The sequence below is a fragment of the Strix uralensis genome, chromosome 11, assembly GCF_047716275.1.
Source record: "Strix uralensis isolate ZFMK-TIS-50842 chromosome 11, bStrUra1, whole genome shotgun sequence".
In the NCBI taxonomy this organism is placed as follows: Eukaryota; Metazoa; Chordata; class Aves; order Strigiformes; family Strigidae; genus Strix; species Strix uralensis.
In genome coordinates, this window is record NC_133982.1 from 10338847 (window position 1) to 10360341 (window position 21495).

A 21495-nucleotide genomic window follows, 5' to 3' on the forward strand; every position below is an offset into this window, starting at 1 on the left:
AACATCAGAGATTGTAAATAGTATCTTTCTTCGGCAGCAGATTTTGGGGTTCTGTTCTGAGATTAACTCTTGTATGATTAACCCAGCTCTCCATTTTTCTCTGTTGGTTAGTAGTCTGACCCAAACCGAAAAGACTGAATTATTTCCAAGAGTGTACCCTCAGTCGCAAAGAGAAAAATATCTTGGCCAGGAGGGAATAAACTTTCAGTTCCAAATGCATATAGTATAATCAAAACAAAGCCTCACTAGCAAAGCAGTGACAAAACAATGGTGCCTAGAAATATGATTGCTGGAGCAGAAAAATAAAGTAACAGAAAATCTATATTTTTTGTTAAGGCCAGTTATAAAAAGCTGCCTTCATTCTTTGGCAAAATCTTTCTAAGAAAATGTTTCTTTAGGGGAGATGCTTAAGCTTTGGGAGCATAGAACTATGTATGTGAGCCCATGGCAGAGGCATTGAGGAATCGTGGTTAAAATGAGGGACTGAAGCCCAGGGGTTTCAAGAGTGATTTTATTTCAGATTGAAATGCCTTAGTAACCTGAAAGATGCCAAAGAGAAGAAAAAGTGCTTTCAGTGAAACAAGGAAAATTTAGAGGTGCCATTTGCATTGTGTCTTTGATAGTTACAATTGCTAGCTATTGTTTTGATGGAACTTTTGGTTTCTGTATACATTTATCCAGATTTCATAACCAAGCACCAACATTTGAATAGTACATGCTGTGTGTTTTGCTAGAATCAGTGTCGTCTTATTTTGCTTTTACCTACACTATACGAGCACTACTTCCAGACTTCTTTGGATCATGGTTTCCTAGTTAATAGTTGTCTTTCTAGGAGTCAGTTGCAGAAGAACACACTTGAAGATTTGAGGAGAGTGACGAGTAATACAGTATGTTGCAAAATATGAAATACATCAGCTGGAATAACATGAAATTGCTGTGATTTTCTAGGGAAGGAGAATAAGTTGGTTAAAGAAAGGCCAAGAGTCTTTGAGGGGGGAAAAGTCTCAACATCTTTGAACTAACAAAAGCATTTTCTTGAAGTTTGTAAAGTGCTTTGGGGCCTGTCTGGATGAAAGACTTTATCTCCAAGTCATTCTCCTTGGCTTTGTGGTGAGTCCAGACAGGTATATCGTTACACCTGGGTTATCGTTTGTCCCAGATTTCTCTCTCCCCACCAGCCATAGACTTACCAGCTTCCTGTCCGTTTCCCAGTGACTTGGGCTTCTCGTACACCAGCACAGGATCTTACGTTTCTTGAAAGCATCACTAGCACCGTGTGAATGGATGTCAGCCAGCTCAGTGAACGCATCTTCTCGTTGGGATGTTTCTTCATACTTGAAAACTGGTTCGCGTCGCAGTGATGAAACGTGCTGGCAAACTATGATTGGTATTACTTGTTTAAAAGGAAATTGAAGAAAATATTTGTTCTTGGTTCCCCTTTCTGTGGATCTGCCCGCTGTGATCCAGCTTGTATGTCTAGAAATATTGGAAAGGAACGAACACATTTTCTCAGCAGTGAGATCTGCATTATCTGAACTGGTTGATAGTGGGACACTGAACCTGCCACTGGGAGCTCACAAATTCAAACCCAGGCATCAGTTGTCACAGCTGTTAAATTTGGTGACAGTTCACAGCTCTGTGTGTGTTGGTCACGTATCCATCTGTATCTACAACGTAAACAGCATGCATTGACACTCTTGCTCAAAATCTAAAAAAAAAAAAAAAGTAAAAAAAATTTTACTGCCTTCTTGGCTTTGTGTAAAAGTGTTCCAAGAAATGCTGTGGAAGTAACGTGGGAAGAATATTGTGGTTGTTAAAATCTGATGTATTCCACAACATTTTTCAGTATGCTCTGTTTTGCAGTGTGAATTTTTCATACTCACTGGTCACCAGCTCCGTGATGGCAAAAACTAATGTATGGGCACAGTTACTCTGAGAGAAGGGAGCGTTTGTTGGCTTATTTCTGTCATTTGGAAGGGAGGTGTACTGTGGCAGCAGAAAAAAAAAATACTGTTAACATAGGCTGTGTGCACAATAGGAGGTTAATACAGTTTACAGAAGCAGAAGCTCTGTTGTGTAAAAAATGTTGAGGATCCCAACAAAGCTGACACAGGTTTCATCCTTTCCTCTTCTCTTACTACCTCACCTCTGAGGAGGAGCTCAGTCTCCCTCCTGCAAGCTCTCTCGCTCTGTACATCCCCTTTAGGGGTGCTGGGGAGCGCACGATACTCTCCGAGACCCAGTCAGGATTTGTAGCATCGCTCTGATCTGCCTGGGAAAGACCTGGGCATTACATTTGAATGCGAGAGAAACTGATGAGATAGAAAAACAAATAAATAAACAAAAAAATTTCACCTGATGTGTTCCTGTCGCTCACCAAGCTACACTCCTGAAGTGCGTTCGGTTGCCTTACTCCTCTAGAGCTCTTCTGGTGTTCAGGCTTGGAATATCTAGTTTTCAGTGGTGGCAGCTCAGTGTTATTACTGAGTGCCGAACTGAATGTAGAAATCGTTCAACGCTGTAATTTTAAATTTTCTTGTCAGTTATCTCTCCCTATTGTTCATCACTATTGTTCTTTTACCATCTTAAACTTTTTCCTGTATCAGAAAGCCTCAAACCCTGTAATTAGATGTGCCTCGCCTAATTTTTCTTTTAATAGTTTTGGGAAAAATAGATAAAACAGTAATACCATATGTGGTGGGAAAATAAATCATCCCTAACTGAAAATTTCATGGAGGTATGCTCTTATTTAGAAATATGAGTCATTCTCAGGAAGTTCTTTCCTGTAGGTACCCTGTACCTGTGCCATGGAATAACAAAGTGTTTACATGGTAGTGAGCCTCACAACTTAGTGTGTGGGGACTCAGGAAAAGGGGAATTTATCGTACCTGTAGCTCATTCAGCTGCTGCTTTGTAATAGCTCCTTCATTTCTTATTTTCCTGTCTCACAAATTGTTTAATGAGAATTCCATTTAGTCCCTCTTTGCCATATATTTCTCTTCTGAAGAATGAGGTTTTTCTTTTTTCCTCACACTTTCTTGGTTTATTATAAATGTAGAAGGGATTCAAGAAAGAAGGGGTTTTTGAGACTTTAAAATATGACATGTATATAGTGCAGAAACATGCCTTGAGTCTTTAAATGTTCAGTATATTTGTTGTTAATGTATTTAGTTGACTTTGGGTTCATGATGTTGTGGTAATACTTCAGTATCAACTTTTTGTGATGAGAAGGAATTACACTATTCCACAGAGAGAGGATTTTGAGCTGCAAGCTCCTGAAAGAGAATCTGCTGAAAAGAGCATTAAAGTACAGAAATTGCTCGGGATTGTTTAGTGTAATCCCCCACGCAAGCGCCTGTGCGGTGGTTCAGCTCTGCTCTTAGCGCACCTCCTTGGCAGAGCCTTGCCCGAGCGTGGCTGGTACTGGCTTACTGAGTCAGGCAGTCGGGCTCTTCGCCCGTCGGCATGCTGCGGTGAGGTCCGAATTGTACGTGTTTGAGGAAGGAAATTCACCTACATGTTTAGACTTGATTATTTTGACTGAGAGAGTGTGTTAAGTATCGTAGTCTGGTTTATGCTTGTTTCAGAAAAGAAACACAAATACAATTCAAGTAAAAACTGTCCACTGCCAAATGTATCAAGCATTAAGAAAGCAAACTTCTGTCATTGAGAGGATTGTAGGTAACTGTTGCTAAGTCCATTAGAGATATTTATAACCCCAGGCTTGATACCCAGGATGTGAAATGAGCCAAAGAGCTCCCAGGCAAGAGCGTACAGATGAGCTGAACGATTCCTTGCTGGATAAATACATACTCGCCACTGACAAACATTAAATTGGTTCATCTTTTGTCTGCCTAATATTTGTTTCAGTTCTAGAAAAATCAGGCAACTTGTAGTATAGCAAACATTAAGTAATACTTCATTCACAAATTAGAATTTCACTAGTGTCAGTCTTCTTTGAGTGTTTTACAATTTTGTCTAATTCCTTTTTACACACATTTGTTTTTAGTATAGTCTTGTTTAATTCCTACTCAGGAAACGGCAGTCATCTTAGATTTCTCACCAGAATATTTTAAAAAACTGCTGTTCTATAAAGTCACATTGTAGGATGTTTTCCAGTTTTTCAAAATGTGTAAGTAACATTTTAATGAATGTGCTTTACATATTTGAATATATTAAATCCCATTATGTTTTAGTGTTCATTTACTTAATTCCTAATTCCCCCTGGTAAATGGTTATCCATTGTCAGTCAAAAACTTGAATTATTTCAGTGTAACTCTATTCTTACCTTTCAGAGTTTTTTGAACTAGGTAAATGAGAATGAAGACTCTCAATTGTGTATATGTTTATATACTCAACAGAAATGTTTTAGGAGTCCTGAGTATTTCAGTTCTGTGCAATATGCCCTTTCCAGAGAGTTCATAGCACAGGTGGTTGAAAATTGGTTTCTGTAATTGGGTTAACGTGAGACTGCAGTTATGAGTGGGACAAACCCATTACTGTCTAGAAGAGGCTTAACAGCAGCAGTGCTCAGGCCCCAGCTTTGGTGTCTGGCTTAGGGGATTCTCCTCTTGTGCTCTACAGGGGGTCTGGGCAGATCAGATTGATAGGTGGAGGCCAACTCTATGAGGTTCAGCAAGGCTGAGTGCTTGGTCCAGCACCTGGGTCACAACAACCCCACAGCAGCGCTGCAGGCCTGGGGGAGAGCAGCTGGAAAGCTGCCCTGTGGAAAAGGGCCTGGGGGGGTGGTCAGCAGCCAGCTGAATATGAGCCAGCAGTGTGCCCAGGTAGCCAAGAAGGCCAACAGCATCCTGGCTTGTATCAGCAATAGCGTGGCCAGCAGGACTAGGGCAGGAATCGTCCCCCTGTACTGGGCACTGGTGAGGCCACACCTCGAATACCAGGTTCAGTTTTGGGCAAGACAGACATCGGGGGGCTCGAGCACGTCCAGAGAACAAGGAAGCTGGTGCAGGGTCTGGAGCACAAATCCTGTGAGGGGTGACTGAGGAAACTGGGGCTGTTTAGCCTGGAGAAAAGGAGGCTGAGGGGAGACCTCATCACTCTCTACAACTACCTGGCTGGAGCGAGGTGGGGGTCGGTCTCTTTTCCCCAGTAACAAGTGATAGGACAAGAGGAAACGGCCCCAGGTTGTGCCCGGGGAGATTCAGATTGGATATTAGGGAAAATTTCTTCACCAAAAGGGTTGTCAAGTGTTGGAAGGGGTGGAGTCACCATCCCGGGAAGGTATCTAAAAGACCTGTGGACGTGGTGCTCAGGGACGTGGGTTAGTGGTGGAGTTTGCAGTGTGAGGTTTATGGTTGGACTTGATGACCTTAAGGGTCTTTTGTGACCTCAGTGATTCTGTGATAGCATGGGCAGATGTCACAGAGATCGGGGAGCTCTTGGTGGGACTGCCTGCGCTCCTCACCACTTGCTGGGCTCTTGGCGTCACGCGCACGCTGCCCACCTGTTTGCCCCAAGACATCAGGGCCTCTCTGAACCTTGCGCTCTCTCACAGCGAGTGCTCTGGGAGCGGAGCCTCCAGGGACTCCCAGCGTCCTTCCGTCCACCTTCAGACCTCTGGCCTACTCGGCTCTCCAAAATACTCCATCTCAGCTGCGTGATGTCTGGCTGTGTTTCTCCCAAGGTGTGCTGTGTGTTCTCCACGCCTGCTCTGTTGCGTTACTCGGATGCCCGCTGATTCCCTTTATAAAGGGATTTAACTGGCATAAAAATGAAGTAATTTTTTTTTTTCCATGCTAGCTCAGTGAGCTAGCCTGGTCCCTGAGGAGGAGACAAACTCTGAAATGAGTGTGGGGAAGATGTGAGGAGGGAGCAGGAGCAAGCCACCTAGGTTCCCTCATGTCATCCTACCATACCTTGAAGTACCTTTGAGAAGTTTGCTCTGATGATTACAGATTCTTGCACCTTTTTTTCTATATCTTTCTGATTTCACTCCCCTTTATCACTTCTCAACTTCCCAGCATAAACGTGTTTCCTGTACCCAAGTGACCATCATGGGTATAGGCTCTGTTCCTGTGCCTGGCTTCCAGGGCTTCCTGGCAGGAAGGATTGCAAACAAAAATCCATTCAACCTGTGGAACACAAAAAAAGCGTGGTCAGTCGAAAGCTGGTGTGTCAGAGGCGTGCAGGAGCCCGGCATGCTGCGGCTGTCGATGTCCCCTTGAAACCGATGGCAGCTGGGGTGGCTGGAGTGCTTCTGACTCGGCACTCCTCTGCTCGCTTCTCTGTCCTGGAGATTGCTGTCTGGGATCTAATATGTGTCTCCTTGCAATCTACAGATGGAAGACTTCACAGAGTTATAATTCAACCAAATTAATTCTAAACAGGTTGATAATGCTGCTAATAAAATTCCCTTTTCAAAGCGTGGAAGGACTAGAGCTCCTTGGAGAGTTTTAAGAATATTTTTCACATGGCAAGGCAGTGTTGTTTTTCTCTAACTTCATTCCAACAAATTGCTAAGTATTTAACTTGAAACATTGATATATTTAAACTATTTGGTTTAAAAGTTTAATGGCCATTTTCTATCTCAGGCTGTATTTCCTGCTAGGGTTGTGAATTAGTTCATCTCCCACATACAAGAACACTGAGAAACCTTAAATGTAATTGTTCTTTTTTCAGCCGCCTAGGATAATATGATTTTGGTAAGTGATGCTAACTTAAAATACATAATTTAATCCACACAATGTTGATAAAAAAATAATGCTTTCTTCAATTTTTCTGAAGTGAAAATACATTACATGTCTTAAGGTATCTTTGGACCATCCTGTCCACTGATGTTTGATAATTTCTTCAATTTTATAATTAGGTCCTCCTGATTTGTACAGAAGTACAATAGGAGCATATGTCTATTGTTGTGGATCCTTCCCACTATAAATCATGCCCAAAAAATTAATCTGGCAGCAGTTTGTAAGAAATGTCGAGATGTAAGTTCTGATAACAGGCATATTTATTTTACATCTTTGTATAAGAATGTTATTTTTATCTTTTTATTTTTCTAGTGGCAAGGAGTAGGAACAGAAAATTGGATAAAATCTTTGGGGATTTTTTTTCATTATTTCTCTGCATTACTTTTTTCCACATACAGTAGATTCTTTTAAATGAAATGCAAATTTTATTGCAAATATTAATAACAAAAGGATACTCTCATGGACTCGGAGTTTTAATACTTCTGCTACTAGAGGGTGCAAGATTATAAGGAACCAGTTTTTATAAATTTAGGTTACGGTTTCTGTTGTCTTCCCTTAAACCTCACATATCAGTCCCCTTTTGCTGTAGTTCCTTCAGTTATTTAAGAATCTTGACCTGTCCTTTTCCCATCTGCTAACAGTTGTTGTATTAACTACTGATGGAAAATGCTGGACATGTACGTATAACAAAAGAAATTCCGTGTTTGCCCTCAGTTAAACCAAATCTGTAACTAAAATATGTCACTCCTGACAGTAGCAATTGCGTACTTTTTTTGCTAAGTCTTCTAAAAACAGTGTCAGTAGTTATGCTATTCTTCATTAGCTGGAACACCTTTCATTTGAGATTGAGATTTATCTGACTGTGAGCAAATGCAACTGTGTACAGTTTTTGACAAATACTATCACTGTGTTTCTGTGTCCATGCATCATACCAGTGCCACCATTGCCTCTTCCTCAACAAGATAGCTGTTCTGACATTGCTTCTGTTTTAAATACTATAGGTTATTTATTCTGTCCATTCAGCAACCAGATACATGCTAAATGAACTTCAGAAAAGCAGATACTGCTTCCTATCGTGATAAGCATATGCTTTTCTTTTAAAAAAAGCTTTTTGTCATGACTTCAGCTTGCAAATGCATATAAACTTTCTTACCAGTATTTCTGTGCATTACAACTCAGATGGATTTCTTGCTACTTCTTTTTTTCTGCTCCTGATCCAGTATACGCATAATTTTAAGCACATGAGTAGTCCCATTCAAATCAACACGCGTACGAGCTCCAGTCAGCTGAAGAAGGCATATCCCTCCGTCCAGAAAGCAGTTATATTTATGCACAAATCTGACTATACCAGCAGTCCAATTGGAGGTTGGAGATAAATGGGCCACATTCCCTGGAATGGGCTTTTACTCTGCTTTAATAAATGTTGCCCTTGCATGAGTCTTCCTGTGGTCTAATCTTATTCCCAAATACAGCTGTATTGAAGATCAATCTCGGGTTCCTTTGTTGAGCTGCTATATCCTCACCCATACCGAATGCATAGTCTCATTTATGATTTCTTCTTCTGTGAACACTTGACACGAATTTAGATTTATGCCTCATCTCAAATTTAATGTAGAGACTTAAAATGAAGTATTGTGAGGAACACAGAGCTGGAAAGGACTGCCTAGGTCATTGAGTCTAGTCATTTGATGCTGAAGACACCAGGCACCGTACAATCCTTGTCATCTTAAAAGCAGGTAGATTTTTTGTTCCTACTACTCGGATTGGAGGGTTATGCAAAACCCTCATTGATCTAATGGTTAGATGTATCCATAGCCAGATTATATGCATTTGTTCTTCTGCCAATGTTATGCTTTAACTTAAATAGCTCTTCTCTTTGATTTAAATTAAGCCATATATATGGATGTAAAAGCTCAGTGCATCAGAACACTGTCAGTGTTATATAATTTTTTGAAATCATGATCTGAAGCTTAATACATTTCTTCAATGACTAAGTATTCTTGTTTTTTCCTTTTATAGCTTTACATGTGGTACACATGAAAATGAGGCTGAGAACGCGGAAAGCTTCTCAGCAATCGAATCAAATTCACACACAACGTGCTTTGAGGGCAAAGAGGAAACATTCGGAAGTGGAGGAGAGCTTACCTGTTGGCGGAGGAAAACCACAGAAAAATGAAACTGGCTTGTTGTCTTCAATCAAAAAGTTTATTAAAGGAAGCACACCCAAGGTACAACATCAGTGGGTTTCTTCTTTTGTTTTTTAATTGGGTCATATTCAGTTAAATTTGATTTAAAACCATCTCTATTAAGAGTAATAAATAAATGTGTAATATTTTGGAAGCAAAACATTTCTATGAAGAATTGGAAGGCAAGAAGTACCTGTGATAGTCGTGTCAGGTAACAGATATTAAAAAAAAAAGCAGACTTTCAAACCCTACAGGAGTCAATTGTAGGCATATTTAAGACGATCCAATAAATCACAGGGTTTATTACCTAGGTATTTCTTTGTGAAAATGTTGACTAATAAATTCAGTAATAATTTCTGTTCTAAGGGTTCCTTGAATTTGGGAATTAACAGTAGTGGTAACTAAGAAAAGCAAGTCTGTAAGCATAAATTTGCTGACTGTTTTTAGCATTTTTATCAAAATTGTTTAGGAGCCCATGAATCAATAAAGGTCAAACCTCACCAATTCAACTATCGTGAAATTGATACAACTACTCAGTGTATTACTGCAGTGAACGCTGCCCCCACTTAGTGAATCAAATTCAGACATTGTCAGGGCTAAACCACTAAATCTCATCTGTCTTGAGCCAGACAGAGATGTGAACTTGACTAATCTTCACACGTTAAAACCTGTTGCATGTATGTTTTGAGGGTGAATTATATAAATACAGATAAAAAATACTTTGATAGGCTGAATGTAACCTTGCAATTGCTTCAAAAACCTGTGGGGTTTTTTTCTTTATAAAAGGAGGCCAGTTAAAAAAATAACAAAGCTTCATTCGGTCCCAGCAATCGGGATATTGACATTATGTAGCTGTACATTTTAAAGAAGAGAAGCCAAGAAGTCATAACTAAATTAAAATGTATCCCGGATTAACTATATGATAAATAAAAATATGATAGAAATTGAGAAGTATTTTCTGGGTTTTGAACTAAGTGTTGAAATGATAATTTTGTAACAAGCTGAAGTTGAAATAATTTTAAAGTAACGGTATATTCTTAAATTGTCAAAAATATAGTGAAATGTATTTCATGACATGTGCTAATTACCTATCATAGAAACATTGAGGTACCGACAAAGAAACATCTCAGTAAAAGTAAATGGTTAAGTCTGCTTGCATTTTGTTTTTCATTAAACCAGGATAATTAATCTATTTTACATTCAGCATCTATATTGTAGCTCAGTAGTGCAACATTTTGGCTGCAAAAGCACTGCAACAAAATGCTGAAATCTAAGCAAAACATTTTACATTGGAATTTTAAGATAAGGGAAGAATGCCTGGTTTCCCTTTCCTTTGTCTCTAAGGTTTTGTTAACTTTCTCTCTTCCCCTCTTCTCTTCCTCTCCCAAATCTTTGGATTACATTTCATTCTTTTTTTTCTTGACAGGTTTTTTAATATAAAATGTCCACATTTTTCTCCTGCTTCCTTTCATGTCCTCTCCTGTGCCTGTAGCAGGACTTGGAGTGGTTCCAGTGGCATTAGCATGGCATGATATTGATACTGCCGGGCTACCTTCCAAAGCGCTAATGACTTAACAAAGTAGTCTTGTGGCTGCCATGGAAACGTTATAACTCTTTGAGATAGTGCATGTGTACAACTTGCATAGTAGTTCGTTTATGGGTATGCTAAAATCTAAATCACCACTGAGGTTATGTGGATTTACAGCAATAAATGTCTTCATAACAAGGATTATCTTGACAATTTTGGTGATAGTCATAGGTCATTTATCTGGTATTGTAAAGATGTCTGATTAGAAATGCTCCTTAAACAAACAAAACCTGAAAAAACTTTATAGCTATTTGGGTAGAGAATCAGAGAGTAAACTGTGGCTCTTCGAATGTGGATGGTGGTAGGTCTCATCTCGAGGAATTTTGCCAACTCACGGCCCCCGTGCAAGTCGGCCGAGTGTACAATGGTGGTTGTCATTTACAAAATGACAAATTGATATACCCAAAAAACTGATATGTGTACAGGAAGTACTGTTAAAATTTTTAAATGTTAACTTCGGAAATATTGTAGAACTTGCTGTTGCAAGTTTCTCTAACTTGTTTGGTTTGGGGGGTTCTAGTGCTGCCAGGAATGGCATTGACTTTGAATGTGTTGTCATTACTTCTGGTCTCGTTTTGGGCCATTCCTCAATGCGCTCATGGCTTCTGAAAACAACCTAAAAGCAAACAAAATGTTTATGTGGGTATGACATTGCCGTGTTCCTTTATGGCAGAATTATTGATAATGAGAGGTTATACTGAATTGAATAGATTGTAGAATTCAAATAGGCTGTTATATAGATACATATAAGTATATTTAATTCGATATCTGTGCAATAAAATTTTCAGTGTCTAAACCAAGTAGCACAACATTATATAATTTCACCTTTGGATTCTGTTAACTAGTAGAGCATGGGCACAGCAGTGTGAGCTTTCCCACCACACCACGATAGCTTCTCTTCTGGAGGATGAAACGGATCTCCAGATCCAGTGAAGTTTTTTATGCCTCTGCTGATACCGTCAGCCACATTTCCCATTTCTGATGTAACTTTTGTAATGTTTCTACACTTGTTTTCCATAAAGCAGAATGAGAGCACAACTCATTTTATGAAAGCCAGTGGATAGCTTTTAGAAGTCAATTAATTTCTCTCATTTTTTCCCCAGTGTTGAACATTTGAACAAATGACCTAGAAGATGAGATGCCTTACTGTTCTTTTATCAGTTCAGTGAGCCATCCATTTTCTCTCATTATATGGATTTATGGTATATACAATATTATTAATTCTAAGTGGTAGTAATTCGCTTGTTCTCACCAAGGTTGTTGGTCAAGGATATTGCCAGTAGGAAGCTTTTGGGATCAGTGGTGTTCACTTGTCTTCTGTTACGGATGTCAATACATTTCCATGTTCGTTAGCATTTCTTTTAGCTACTGTACTGTTAGCATGGGCTTTAGATTAATTTTTCTAAAAGATCTATTTACTTTTTTTTGGAGCACGCAAACTGTTTTTCTCTTTTCTTTTTAAAGATGTGAAACTGCTGCTCCAGAAAGGTAATACTGTAATTCTAAAATTGAAATTTTAATTAACTTCAATATGGTCTGTGGCCTTGTTATTTATTTTGATGTTTAATTCAATTTATTTTGCATTGTCTCACACCTTACATTTCAGTGTACTCTATATGGTCATGCTTTAGATTTCAGATTGCCATTTTATTAAGTTGTAGTAGGTGCTTTGGGGAAAAAGGGGAAGAAACCTGTCTTAAACATGTGTGCCTACGCATATACTCATGCACAGAAAATAGGCAAAAATGTTTGGTTCTATATCATTTGTATAAGTGCCTCAGGGAAGAACAGTCATTTACTTAGAGGTAAGAAGAGTCATTGGGTCATAACCCTGCTCACAACATTTCTAACTGCTAAGTTTTGCCATGTGCTATCTCATGTACTATACGGAGTGAATAGCCGTGAGTTACAGACTCATGTACAATTTCTCAAGTCACTATGTAGGGAGCATGGCGGAGGATTTCATACTGGATATTGTTGTGCACTTCCTCTATATTTAACAGGCAGAGAAATCAAGTTTCGGTTAATTTTAGTTGCCTTGTCTCTACATTTCCCAAATTCTATAGCACTTAAATATTTATAAATTGGCTATCCAGTGAAACAGTACTTAAAGACAGTGTTTCTACTACAGAACTTCCAAGTACAGTTTTCTTTCCCGATACTTTGCTATTTACCTTGAGTTGTGTCAGTTTAAATGAGTTTAAAATTCCAGCTGGCCAGATACATGTTGCATATTCTGCATCTGGAAGTGGAACAATAAATGGATCTTTTGTGACACTTTCTCTAACAGCTAACATTTTCTGGTAGTACTCAGTAGGGAAAAGAGGCACTATTCAGTATGTTTCTTTTTTTCCACCTTTTCTATTTTAAGGAAGAAAGAGAAAATCCTGCAAAAAGAAGTAGAATTGAACGGGATATAGATAACAACTTGATTACATCCACACCTCAAACAGGAGAAAAGCCTAATAAACAGATCTCTCGAGTACGACGGAAAAGTCAGATGAATGGAGGTTTGTAAATACTCTAATCGCTGTGATTCAATAGTCTGACAGCTGTTAACTGATACAGGACATTTCTTCAGTGGTGGAGGTGGTTAAGGGTTTTGTGATCGACTTCAGTGACAGCAAGGCTGAGCTGATAGTAGCAAAATAAGGTTTCCAAGACTGGAAGCAACAGTTCCTGCATTACCTCCCAGACACATCCATTGTATCTTTGTAAGAACGATTTGGATATGTGATCATGATCAGCTATTTTGGAACTAATTTAACTTTTTAAAAAAATTATTATTCTAAAAAGCCAATTATAATTATTAGATTTAGGTCTTCTTCCATTTTCTCACAAAAAAAGTGAAATGTGACTTCCCAGCTCATGACCTTTGTGGAAGTAACCAGATGTCCTTGTCAAACCCAGGCAGGTTTCTGTCATAGAATCGTGGGAGAATTTAGATGGGAAGGGACCTCTCACAGCAGCGAATCCAGCTTGAAGCCAGATCTGGCGCTGGAGTTAGACCAGTCTGCTCAGAGCCTTGTCAGTCAGGTTTTGAACATCTCTGAGGATGGAGATTCCACAACCCTGTTCCAGTCCGACCACCTCCTTGTGAAAATTGTTTCTTTTTGGATAACTCTAATAACGACGTGATAAAATGGTTAATGACATTTAAATTATCAGCTGTGGTTCCAAACCTTTTTTAGACTTCTTTTCAAAGGAAACAAGACTTGGGTGATTGTGCTGCCTGTCAGTGTTCCTTCCTTCTCCCTTCCCCCAGTAACTTTGGAACCCGTTGTCTGGTTTCTGCCAAGTTTGTCAGCAAGGCAGAGGTCTCAGAGATTTCATAGTCCAACAAGGTTTGCAAAATCGGTAGCTAAGTAGAGGCTAGAGCTCCAGATGACTGACTTCAGTGATGGGAAGGTTGCAGTGTGAGAGAATTACCTGTTTGGTTGTTGTCAGGTGTCGGTGTAACATGGCTTTAGGAGAAGCCCCTTTTTCCAGCAGTTACTGCTGTAATTAAGGTGTTTTGCCTCCTGGAGAGGTAACAGATATGCAGCCTCTCACACTGTGATGCAGGCAGACAATGCCCAGTGAAAGAGAAACTACAGACTTAAGTGTTGTGAGATACGCACATGGAGCGCACCGCGCCTGTGTCACCGTTACAGCGACGCGCGGTTCTGGGTTGAAATACCCGTATTAGTGAAGGCACTGAGTTGCAGCTGGCACACCCTCCGTTTTATATAGAAACGATAGGAAGTGTGAAGTACTTGTGCAGCTCCATCAGGCTCCGCTGACAAAAAGGTTCTCAGCTCATGTGCGCAAAATGCATTTGCTTACTTCCATATGGACAGACATCTCAAAGACTTGTTACTGTGAAGTAAATAACTTCTCTTTCATTTCAGTCTCAGAACTGTGTCTTGGATCTCAGCCACGAGATGGCAATTTTTAGTTCTAGGATGTACTTTACTGTATGTGCACGTTTATAGAAAACCTGAATTGTTATGTGTTAGGTTTTGTAACGTGAAGATTGATTTAATTCTATGTCCTTGGTTACCTGTGATAACAACTAAAAACTATTTTGCTTCATAATAGTATTTATGCATATATGTGTGTGTGTGTATGTGGGGAATAACAAACCATGGCCTTGATCTTGTGAAGTTTGGAGGTTCAGCCACTGGAGTTCCACTGACACTTTCTCCTGTTTCCATCTAGTGGAGTCCCACTGATACTGACATCTCTTTGTTGTGGAAGGTGCACGTCTGTCTTCCATCATCAAGCCCATTTAAAGGACTTGAACTGCTATTATTTGTTAGTCTACATCATGCTTTTATAAACAATGAAGTGTTAAACTTAAGATGGTGTTCAAAATTGGCATTTCGTTTTTATGTCGATACTAAATTGCTATGCTAAATCTTTTGTTGACCAAGTTGAACCATGAGCAAATGGCGATCTTTCCTATAGTGAAAATAATTACAATAAAAGAGAGGATGTAACTGTGAAAAACAGAAGAGTGCTTTATAGCGCCTAACTTTTCTTTTACAGAAGCTGGAAGTTATGAAATGACAAACCAACATGTAAAGCAAAATGGAAAATTAGAAGATAATCCTACCACTGGCAGTCCTCCACGGACTACATTATTGGGAACCATATTTTCTCCTGTTTTCAATTTTTTTTCACCAGCAAATAAAAATGGTGAGTGTTATTTAAAAAGTCAATAGAATGATAGATTTTTTTTTTAAGAAAAAACTGTTTGAGCGGCAATACACTTTTCATTATGATTTACAGCCCAAGAGTTACTGCTATCAGATAAAGGGATCCTTAATCCTTAGAAGTGTTGATCATTAGTAAAGAAGCAATAAATTTATATCCATTAGAATATTTCTTTCATAGGTGTAAGTACCTAGCAGTGTACCTTTCATTTATTTAAAAAAAAAAAAAAAAAGAAAAAAATTGCTATTAAGTTCCTTGTCTCACACATAAAATGCATTTGTCCTGTCTTCATTTTGCTTATTTTTGTAACGTAAATCAAAGGCAGCCATCTTCAGTTATTCTGAAACTTTTGTGTGTGTGGTTAATAATGCCTATCAGTGTTCTGACAGAGAACTCAGCTTACAGATAATGACTATGAGTGTACTGAAATCTTAATTCAGGAACATCAGGATCAGATTCTCCAGGACAAGCTGTTGAGGCTGAAGAAATAGTCAAACAGCTTGATATGGAACAGGTAGACGAGATTACTACAAGTACCGCAACATCGACCAACGGAGCAGCTTACACTAGCCAGGCCGTGCAGGTCAGGTCTGCTGTCAACAACGGCTTAGAAGAGGTGGAGGAAACAAATGACCGTGACCTGCCACCACTTACAGGTAAGAGAGGTGTGCTTGCCTCGGACTCGAGTACTCTTAGGGAAATCCTGGCACCTGCGTTTCGTGTAAATGACTATTTCACATTTGCTTAGGGCATGCAAACAGTATTAATACTGATTTTTATGTTCAATAGACAAATGTGATTTATGGACCAAAGACACAGTTTTGGCAAGTCTCATCTATTCCCGGTATAGCTCAGTTGACCTCACAACACTTCTTTAGATGAAAACAAAGAGCCCAGAAGAAAGGCATTTTTATTAATATTGAACCCTTCCCACCCTGGATTTGCTGCTCACAAAAGAGAATTTTGCAACATTTTGATTATATTAGAACAACCTGGCGAGGTGAATGAGAAACATATAGATTGTGTATTAATTTTCCACATTTTCTTCAAAAGACTCATCATACATCTTTTTTTGACAAAAATTGTGCCCATAAAATTCAGCTTGTCTTTGTGGAGGGCCAGCATCAGATTCTTAAGTCACCTACACCCTCCCTAGCCCCTCAGCTCGGCGGGCGTTCAGCAGTAGGGAGGTTTTGGAGGATTCCTTTAATCTGAGCCCTGGGCCTGCTCTCGGGAGGGCCCCTCGGCCTCGAGGGGAGGGGAGCTGCAGCCTGGCAGAGCTGAGCTGGCTGCTGGGCTGGAGCCTGCGCCCGGGTAGCTCAGGTCACCCGAGGCGTGCGAGTGCCACGCGGTGTCACTTGGGCCAGGTCCCGGAGCCCTGGGTGGCTTCCTGAGGAGCTGCGCAGGCTGTTCCGGAGGAGAGACAGCCGCTGGGAGGGCAGGGCTGAACGGAGACTTTCTTCAGTGTTGTCTGAGGCGCTTGTGTATCAGGTGCAAATTTTCACTTGTAAAAACTGCACTAATAAGACTAGCTCTTGTGGTTTTTTGTTTTATTTTTTGTTTTGGTCATTTTCGTTGAATTTTAGCACCAGTATCTCCAGACAGTGGCTACTCATCAGCTCATGCAGAAGCCACCTATGAAGAAGACTGGGAAGTCTTTGACCCGTAAGTGCTAATGTTTGTACTGAAAGTATTAAATTGATAATTTTGGGTATTGGATTAAGACGTTTTTATTTAAATTGAAACATTTTTAAATTATAGTAATGAATCCCAAAAGCTCTTAAGTTAAAAAAACAACTGTATATTGATGTGGGTTATTTTTCAATTTAAAATACTTACTTCTTGAGCAGCCTTAAATATTTGAAATGTTCAGTTGGGCTACAACATTACCAGTCAAATAATGTACATTTCTGCAGCAAAATCCATATTCTTTTCAGATATTATTTCATCAAACATGTTCCACCACTAACAGAAGAACAACTCAACAGGAAGCCAGCTCTTCCACTGAAAACAAGAAGCACACCAGAATTCTCATTAGTTCTAGACTTGGTAAATATCTTTATAAACACTTACCTGAAGCAGGGGATATGTAGCATTTAATTTATTTTGTTTGTTGCTGAAATTAGTAATGTTTGCTTTAAACAAAAAGGCCTTGTTGAATGTGACACAATTTTTAGTATTTTAGTTATAGTCTTCGTTAAAAAAAAATAATAGTGGCAAGAATAGAATGCTTGCTGTATTTGTTGAGTACTTAACACCCTGTTCAAAAAAAAAAAGCATTACGATGTTTATTGTCTCAAACAGTTATCTGTCCCCTTAAAGCTTTCCTAAATCCAATGTGGAAAGAAATGGGATGTAATAAATGGGAAAATTCAGCTTCATATGTCCTGCATCAAGATTGAGCAAGAATGAATCTTTCCGTTCTTAGAACATTCTTATTCTTAGAGGACACAAATCCACTTTTAAATATATTAATAGAAAATGTATTTGTCTTTATAATAATTTCTTTTAGTGTCTCTGTGTTGAAAGTTGTTTCAGACCCTGTTAATGACGTCAGGAGCATGATTTTATCGTGAACAATATCAGCTGGCATGTCCTCTAGTGGTGGTATGAATGGATAGACTATTCAAGTTGACAGATGCACATTTGAACTGAATGACAGGATAGCCTACAAAATTAAAATATCATCTTATATTTATGCCCTTAGCACACAATTCAAAGTGAAATTTTTCAAAAACTGCAAGAATAATGAAATATGTAATTCATTCTAAAAATTCTTCTTCAATCTTGACAGCACTTTCACAAAAATAGATTTTCCAGGCTAAATAAACCTACCTTAAAGTGAGCATAAAAATCCAGAAAACGACTTCTATTTTCAGCATTCTTTTCACAATCTTTCTCTTATACCATCTTTTACTTTTTTTAATAGGATGAAACATTAGTGCACTGTAGTCTAAATGAATTAGAAGATGCTGCACTCACCTTTCCAGTTCTTTTTCAAGATGTCATTTACCAGGTAATTAGTGTGCATAGAAATACATACACCTTTTCCTTTTGCTTAACACATGAATCCTTGTTGTGTGTATTTGTTATCATCTTGTTTAAAGAGCGATAAGTGACTGTCTGGCATTTCCCAGCTGGGTTATAAACTGCAGGTGTCAGACTTTGGGAGGAGGGTTCTCCCGTGTCAGCAGTTCTGGGCAGCACCGCTCGTGGCTGCCGCAGCGCGGTAACACCGGTCCCGCACTCCGCTGTAGCGCCTGAGGGGTGGCTGTGGCAGCCATCTCAGCCCCCGCGGGCCGGCAGAGGCCGGGATGCCGGCGGTTCAGCCGGGGGCACGTCCCAGGTACCGCTTCTCGCCCGCTGTTAACGCTCTTCCCTTGGCAGGGAAATCCAGCCCACGCTGGCTGATCGTTCCTTTCTGTACAGAGGACATCTTCAGAGCCTGGCGTTAATGAGCTTCTCTCTCGGTCGTTGGTCTCGCTGTACACTTCGCCAGCGCCAGTTCTGCCTCTTGACTCCCAGAGAGAGTCTGCTGGGTCCTTAGAGCCGTTTTTGACTGTCTTGTGGAGACTGCTGGATGTAGGTTTTTGTTCTGCTTTAGGAGGTATTGTTAGCTGTGGGTGTTTTACGTGGACGTACCACAGAGGAGCGAGCATGGGAAGGAGGAACTCTCTTCCAGCAACGACCAGAGATGCTGCACTGACCCAGGCTGTTGTTCTCAGGTCCTTTTGTGTGATGTACCTGGGAGTAGCAACAGCTTCCCCACCATGTAGTTCGCACGATATTGGACCCCACTCTAGTATCTTTGGAGAATGAGCCAGTCATCAGGCACCTTAAAAGGACACTTGTCCAGGTATTTTTCCTGATTTTAAAAATGTTTTTCTTCGCTGTTTCATATTAAAACCCTCGGAATCTGAAAAGCTGAAATAATTTTCAAACATGGGTTTATCTTATCTCTTATTTGGTGATGGCCATGCACAGTTTCCTCCAGGCTGAACTTGAGATGAGCCTTAGAATTAGTTCTTTGGAGGTTCTTGACACCGCTAACAGAATCAGGAAGACTGAAGCTTCATTTTTTCCCTTCCTTCTCTTAAAAGATCTCAGTGTGATTCGAGTATTTCCTGTCTATAACTGTGCTCCTTCTAGTGATTGTATGTTTATGCTGAGATCTAACTGGGACTTTGCCTTTAGGAAATGGAATTCAATGGGAAGAGTGACTTACAGGATTTCTAAAGCTTTATTTAACGGCATCGTACACAGTACAGTTACTCTGTGGGTCCTGGATAAGTTTTCTCCCAGCTCTCTCTGGAGTCTGGCCTGGGTTTGCCAAGGAACAGCAGCTTCTTGCAGGCTTGCGAGAGTCGACCACTGTCTTTGAGCCCACTCTCCCCATCAACCTATTCTGTTTTGCTGGTTTTACGTCACACTAAACGCTGACGAAACATTGCCTTTTACTAGGTAACAGGCAATAAGCAAGATAAATATTTTAAGAATAGAATTAAGTTCATGTTTAACTAGGGTATAATATGCAAAAAGACAAATAATCTTCCCTTGTGCTAAAAGTTGAAAAGAAGTTTGTTGGTATTTCATGCCCTGCTTACCGTTTTTAGTCAATTAATAGCTATTTATGAGCATTCAAAATGTATTTCTTTGCTTGTCAATTTGACCATCACCTTTGACACAGTCCTGTATTAATTTCACATCTCCATATTTCATTCTGAAAGTCATTTCAGCTGGCAACAGAAGCGAAGCAGACACTAAGCTGTCTGAGCAAAGTGAAGTCAGCAAGTTACTATTTATAAAGTATTGCATAATATAACCCACTGAAAACAATGCTAGATGTGAAAGAGACATTTCTGAAGATTTTTTCCGTTAGTATCAAAATATGTACCACTTTCATGTAGGTTTTCCAGAATTATTAGACAATTATCTATTCATTATTTTTAAAGAAAGAGTAGAACCTAGCTGAGTGCTCCTTTTCCTGCTGAATATCTTCTCTTTCTCACCTTAAGTCTGACTAATACTGCAAATGTGAGCCTGGGTTCATAGCATTTCAATTTTCTTACCCATCTGAAGGCATCAAGCCAGTGCTCTTGCAGCAATCATGTGATGATAAACCAGGCACTTTCTCAAAAAGATGCTCCAGAACTGGCCATTGTAGGATACTACAGCAGCAAGAATCGGCTTGACTTGGGTTCTGGAAGGTCTGTTATAAAATACAGCTGAAGTCCCTTTGCCTGGGAGCCAAGCACAAGTTTCATGTCCAGGAACTCAGCTCTGTTGTTGCTTGTTTCAGTGATTGTAACTGACTGTTTGTTTTTTAAAGAAAGGTTTCTAAAAATAAGGGCTTGTTTGCTCCTATGTTATCTCCCACAACTTACCCAGAGTTATGCAGAAGAGAAGAACTATTTAATGTCAGAGCATAGAGCAGTGTTCTGCAAACGTAAAAATTACCATGCAATTCCAGCACTGACGTGCAGGTTTTTTTAAACCTTTGGATGAGTCACACTCACTGATCTCTGTTTAAAAATAAAAAATAAAAAAAATCTGTGAAATGGGTACAGTTGGGCTTACTTACTTCAGGCTTTTGAGACAATGAATTTGTGTTTTCTTGGTTGAAAAAAATCTCTAAAAAGTTTTGGACTCAGTAAAAATAGAGTCTTTGCAAAGCTGAAGTTTTCTTAAATACCATATCTGTTAAGTGCTATCTTACATCTGACTAGAAATCAAAATTAAATGTTCAGCTCTTCAACTGTAGACTTTAGACTTTGTACTTGTATTACTTTACATAATAAGATAAGCGGCTTATCTTACGAAGAAGTTTATCTTTTTTTTTCTTGGTAAAGAGGTTTTGTTCTGTTGCTGGCTTCCAGTCCCAGACGTGAGATCATCTGGCCCTCTGCTCCCCTCAGAGGGCACCTTCCGTGCAGTAGCAGGCCATAGGCAAAAGGCAGATGTTTTCACTCAGTTGTTCAGTTGAAATGCATCTTTACTGATCTATCACCGAATAACTCTCTTTGATCTTTGTGATCCTTGAAAGACGTTCTGGAACTCCATAGGTCAGTTGTAGGTTATTGAATATAGTGTTACACGTATTCCATCTCGCTGTCGCCAGCACCGACTTAGATGCTTTACTTTGTCACTGCCGTGGAATGAGGCAAACAACGCTTGTGAATTCCAGCTCTCCCTCCTCATGAACTCCACTCTGTCTGTCTCTCAGAAATAAGAGAAGAGCCATCGAGCATTGGATCTGAAAGCCAGGAAGCTTTAGTGTATCTTGAGCAGCATCCACAAAGAAATCTGGTCTTGG

General features: G+C 39.6%; 1 protein-coding gene across 6 annotated transcripts in view; it reads left to right on the forward strand.

The window, feature by feature from the left end:
- The window catches only part of CTDSPL2 (CTD small phosphatase like 2), a 46409-nt gene that overhangs the window by 13115 nt on the left and 11799 nt on the right, over positions 1-21495 (forward strand). For 4 of the 6 annotated variants that reach the window (XM_074880560.1, XM_074880564.1, XM_074880562.1 and 1 more), the window contains exons 2-8: positions 8730-8938; positions 12856-12994; positions 15015-15164; positions 15623-15838; positions 16769-16847; positions 17120-17231; positions 18112-18198. In XM_074880560.1, coding sequence (XP_074736661.1) covers positions 8747-8938; positions 12856-12994; positions 15015-15164; positions 15623-15838; positions 16769-16847; positions 17120-17231; positions 18112-18198 — 975 coding nt within the window. In that variant the 5' untranslated portion in view covers positions 8730-8746. Of the gene's footprint in view, positions 1-6647; positions 6666-6688; positions 8447-8729; positions 8939-12855; positions 12995-15014; positions 15165-15622; positions 15839-16768; positions 16848-17119; positions 17232-18111; positions 18199-21495 lie in introns of those variants that run through there. The other 2 variants (XM_074880561.1, XM_074880558.1) reach the window with 2 other exon arrangements.